A 5,582-nucleotide genomic window follows, 5' to 3' on the forward strand; every position below is an offset into this window, starting at 1 on the left:
TATGCATTCTGCAACTCAGTCCAAAGTGGCCAGAAAATATAGTCCCTGGGTGCCCCCGAAGATGCTTGGCAGGCAAAGTAAGACCCCCCACCCATCACCAAGGCAGTGTACGCTGAATCCTTGCAAAACTGGAGAAAGGCAGAGAGAGGGGAGCAGATTGAGCCAAATCTGTCTGTTTCTCTTTGGCTGCCCGATTGCAGCAGGAAATGGCAGGTGGGTATTTCCGGCCTTGGTTCTGGATGCGCAACCTGTTCTCCAACCTGAGAGAGGCAGTTGCCAGGGGCGTCTGGGGGAGGGGTGAGTGGGGAAGAGAATGAGCTCCAGGAGGAGGAGAGGACCCAGTCTCCCCCATTGTGAAGTGCGCTTTCATTGTGCTGGAAAGGTGTGTTGGGGTGATGTCAAAGCATGCCTTCTGACCCTCCAGTGCTCAGCCTGCAACTCTCCACACTCCTCCAGGCCCAGCTTGCTGAGGAGTGGGGGGAGCAGCCCAGATGCCTCCACTCCCCCACATGGCCCTTGTCATTGCTGCCCAGCTTCGTCAAAGGCAGCAGCTCGCATTGGAAGTACCAAACAATGTCTCGCTGCGAGAACTGGACCAGGCCACTCCATCATCTGACTCACTAATGGGGGCACTTCTGCTGGGCCAGCTGCCCCCCCACACTGGGCTTTTGTGCTCGGCACTCGGCTGGAGGAGAGGAGCGCTTCCCCACGCCACCCCCTTCTTTCTCTTGGCCCCACAAGGGAGGAGGAAGGCCAGGTTTAGGGGATGGCCCCCACCCTGTAAGATCCACCCCTGCCATTCTTTCCCAGTCCTGCTAGCAGCAACAGCAAATTACCATGATGAAGGCGGAATCCTGTTGCCATGCAAAGGCAAGTACAGGGACTCTTCGCTCCTGCACTAAGGCTCTGCCCATCGCCATCGCCATTGCCACAACACAGCAACAGCTCTTTCATCCCTCTGCCACAACAGGGCAACAGGGAGCTGCAGCAGAGGGGTGAAAGAGGTGCATGCAGCTCTAGAACCATGGGTTGCCGACACCCGACACAGGAAGATGTTAAGGAAAACAGTCCTGGACTGTGCAGTGGACATTAAGAAAGACAGAAGCCTTAACACTGAAGTTTACAGAAAACTCACACTCACAGATCAATATTTACATTTTGATTCTCAGTACCCATGGAGTACAAAATGGAAGTGATTGGAACCCCATACCATTGGGCTGAAGGTTTGCCAACCAGCAAAGAGAGAAAAAAAAACAAAACTAAAACGTATCAAGGAAGCCTTCAGAAATTGTGGCTATCCCAACTGGGCCTTCATCAAATCTAGAAAAAAGCTCAGGAGCTCCTCCATAACAGACAAAGAAGAGAACAATAAATGAGGCAATGTTGTCATTCCATATGTTGCATCAATAACTGAAAAGCTCAGGTGGGTTTTCAACCAACGCAACATATATGCACACTTTAAACCCAAGAATACACCAAGACAGAAGCTTGTCCATCCCAGGAATAAAATACCCAGACACAAACTGATCAATGTGATTTGTGCTGTACAATGCAGTAAAACATGCAGATCTGTACATTGGAGAAACAAAACAACCATTTCACAAACTCATGGCACAACATAGGAGAACAAACACATCAGAACCAGATTCAGCAGTCCTTCTGCATTTGAAATACAAAAGTCATTCTTTTGAAGACAGCAAAGTCCATATTCTGGACAGAGACGGCCACTGATTTGAAAGAGGTGTAAAACAGGTTACCTGTATGTTAAATTTGAGCAACCCTCTCTCAATAGAGTGTGGGGGGGGAGAATACAACAACACCTATCTCCTGTTTACAATCCAGTCTTTTCAGCAGTTCCAAGAAGATTCCACACCTATTTGCATTCTGATTCAGGTGACCCTGAGGGCACAGATAAACTTCCAAAGGGCCTCAACAACACTCAGAAAGCTAATGACCTACCTTCAAAGTGCTAACAACCAGGTGACTTCAAGGAATACAAATCCTTCCATTTCCCAGCATTCAGTCAGAACTGAGGATGCTTCTTGGATGAGAAGTGAAAGGTCTTCAAGAGAAAAACAAAGTCCAGTTTTGTTGCATTCGTTTCCCGGAGGCTGAAGACGTGTGAGATGTGTGAAAGGAAAACATCCACGGATAGCAGAGTTGAGAGTAGAATCAACAGCAACTTTATTGAGCATCAGACATAGTTTATATAGTTTCTAAGTTTCTCAGTTCTCACCTACTATGCGTGTTACTTTATTATTGGTTAACAAATCTCCAAGGCACAATAATTGGTTAGTAATTACATCATTGGTTTTCATGAGAAAATGCATGTATTCACACACAATGATAGCTACACAAGATACACTGAAAGCGGCAAATGTTACAGGTTATACATTGTTTCACCCTGTGTCCTTGTACATGCTAGAAACACTGCTCAAAGATGAGAATTGCTGATGTTTGCAATTTTGTGTAACTGCAGTTCCAAAAACCATACAGATGAACATTGTAATAACCCTACATTTCCTCGCTTTTTATTTTAATGAAGGAAAACGAAATTTATCAAGAGCACGCAATTGAATCACATTTAAAGTAGGTTGAGGTGACTTGCGAAACATTGCAAAAAATGTAGGAATACATTGCAGACAACAACAAAAAAGTATAAGTAATGCAAGTACAATTACACCATAGAAAAACAATTGTTTCAACCAAGCAAGATCAGGTAACCAATCAGTTAGCCAAGCAAAAGGAGAAAAGTCCACATGTACATTATTTTTTATATCAGCTTGTAAATTAGCTAATTCATCTTCAATAGTCTTATTAAGTGAATGAAAATGCACAGCACAAGCACGTTGACCAATCAAGGTACAAAATCCACCTTGACGAGCTAACAAATAGTCTATGGCAAAACGTTGTTGAATCAAATCTTGATTTAGTTCTTCGATTTCATTTTGCAAATCTCGAACAATGGCAGCAGTAGCGTTAATAGATTTCTCCAATCGACATGTTAGTTCCAGAATAGAATGTCTATTTTCTTGAGCTATTATTCCTGGATATGATCCCAAAGTAATAGTTCCAGTTATGGCTCCAGCTAAAGCATGTCCAAAAGTAGGCAATGAAGAAAGTTGAGTATCAATAATAACTTCATCAGAACATGTTGATCCCATGACTGCACGTCTCCTTCGAGTTAACAATCTATCAGAAACACCTATTTGTACAGGTAAAGACAAATATCCAATTGCAGCACATTGATAGTTTTGAGGGTGTACATTTGTTGCATATTTATCAAAGAAAAACCACATAGCAGGATCTTTTAATTGCCATCCAGCACATATTGATCCACTTGATCCCATATCAGAGACATCAGTGACTTGAAAAATAGGAAAATCATCAGGATACATATCAGGTATAATATTATGTCCTTGTGATGTTTCATTAATATTTCCCCATAACCAATATTTCTGAGTACAATAACTATAATTCCCTACTTTATCTAAAATACGTTTAGCTTTTGAATAATCAGACCATTTATTAAGCCAATTATAATGAGCATAACAACAGAAACATAAACCTCTAGTAAATTGATTAATACGAAGATACTTCCATTTAACTAAATTCAATTCATATGGAGGAGTAGAAAATAACCAAGAAGAAGAAATATGTTGAAGTTGCGAAACAATAAAAGCAGAAGACTTAACTAAATTAGGAATAAATGCAACTTGACCAAAAGCCATAGGAGGTTCATAATATAAAGTTACATTATTACCATGAATTAAAAACATATATTGAGCATGATGAATCCAAAGATTAGGACTAAGAGGAAAATCAATAATTGCTTCAGAATTAGCAGAAAATAGAGAAAGAAAACAAAAGAAAAAACAGCACATAAGAAAGGACTTGTTGAATCGTTGTTGAACTTCAAATTGGTCCCAAGTCAAGAGTGGAAGATGTTGTAACTTGAGAGTTTTCATTTGTTTTTCCATGATAAGGACGAACACATCATCCTGGAAATTTTTCATTGGCAGATCTTCAATTGCAGCGTAACCACGACCCCAGGTTATAAGTTTTGTAGGTCCATGCCAGGCCGGATCAGGAAGTTGATGATAGAGTACCAAAGGTCGTGAAACAGGATCCTGAATATGAAAATGTAAATTGACTGGAATTTCTGAAAAGGAATCTAAAAATGTTAAGTAATTCCATGCATACAAAGCAATAGAGATCAAATTTTGAATCTTTCGCAAATGGAATGGACCAGATTCAGTTTTTATTAACTTAGTCAATGTAGCTTTGAAAGTACGATGAGCTCGCTCAATGATAGCTTGCCCTTGGGAATTGTAAGGAATTCCATGTATCAATTGAATGTTCCATTGTTGACAGAAAGAAGTAAATTCTTTACTAGTATATGCTGGACCATTGTCAGTTTTCAATTGACTTGGTCTTCCCATGACAGAAAAAGCAGAAAGACAATGAGACACTGCATCAGAAGTGCGTTCATGTCTAGAAGCAGTAACCCATAAAAAATGAGAATATGTGTCAATTGTTGCATGTAAATATGTGTATGGCTTAAAAGTAGCAAATTGTGTGACATCCATTTGCCAAATTTGGTTGGCTTTTGTTCCTCGAGGATTTACTCCCATAGGAAAAGGAACTGCAAATTGTTGACAAGAAGTACATCCCTGAACAATATCACGAGCCTGGGAGATAGGAACAGAAAATTGTTTAGCCAAAGATTTAGCATTTTGATGAAAATATGAATGACTAGCAACAGGATCAGAAAAAAGAATTGTGACATCTTTTAGAGTTTCATCAGCTTGTCTGTTTCCTTCAGTCAAAGAATTTTGAAAAGGAGTATGGCTCCTAATGTGCTCAACATATAAAGGAAAGACACGTTCTTCCAAAATATGTTTTAAAGATAAAAATAAAGACAAAAGATTAACATCAAGAGAAACAGAACAATGTGCATAAGGAAGAGATTGCATTGCAAGAAAGACATATTTTGTATCAACAATTAAGTTAATAGGCTGATCAGAAAACAATCTCAAAGCCAAAATAACAGCTGCCAACTCAGAACGTTGGGCAGATGTCTGAGTAGAAGTAAATTTAGAAAACCATTGTTGACCATCCGTCCAAACCACAACACCACGAGTAGGTGATCCATCTGCGAACACTGTTAAAGCTTCAGGAAGTGGAGAACGAGTAAAAATAGAAGAAAATGAAAAATTTAATGTATTTGTAATAACTATTCTAGGATCTTTAGGTAAAGATTATTGAATATCACCAAGATATTGAGAAAAAGCAATTTGATATGAATCAGAAACAGTCATTAAATGTTCATGTTCAAGTTTAGTACGAGTGAAAGCAATACCATCCAAATCATGACCTATTAATTGCAAAGATCTTCGTCGTGCTTTCATGATCAATTCTTCTAAGGCTTGTTGATAAGGAAAAATATTTCTAGGAGGAGAAGCAGACAAATTCAACCATTCATGAATATGAATTGTTTTTTCAGTAAAAGGAGAATAAAGACAACCAGTAGGTAAAGGTGAAGTAGGAAGAATTGCTAACCATAATTTAGTAGCTATAGA

The 5,582-nt window shown here is 39.8% G+C and overlaps 1 protein-coding gene across 1 annotated transcript; it reads right to left on the reverse strand.

Annotated features, from left to right (window-relative positions):
- Positions 1-2,160: 2,160 nt before the first annotated feature.
- On the reverse strand, positions 2,161-4,976 carry LOC148112679 (uncharacterized). The gene has a single exon (XM_087875278.1). It carries the CDS (start codon positions 4,974-4,976, stop codon positions 2,532-2,534), a length of 2,445 nt encoding a protein of 814 aa, XP_087731404.1. The 3' UTR covers positions 2,161-2,531.
- Positions 4,977-5,582: the final 606 nt, after the last annotated feature.

The sequence above is a fragment of the Pantherophis guttatus genome, chromosome 8 (genome assembly GCF_059756535.1).
Source record: "Pantherophis guttatus breed Tessera chromosome 8, ASM5975653v1, whole genome shotgun sequence".
In the NCBI taxonomy this organism is placed as follows: domain Eukaryota; kingdom Metazoa; phylum Chordata; class Lepidosauria; order Squamata; family Colubridae; genus Pantherophis; species Pantherophis guttatus.

Bases quoted from the DNA above. Each gene is read 5' to 3' on its own strand.
- LOC148112679 (XM_087875278.1), bottom strand. From the start codon at position 4,976: ATGCAATCTCTTCCTTATGCACATTGTTCTGTTTCTCTTGATGTTAAT.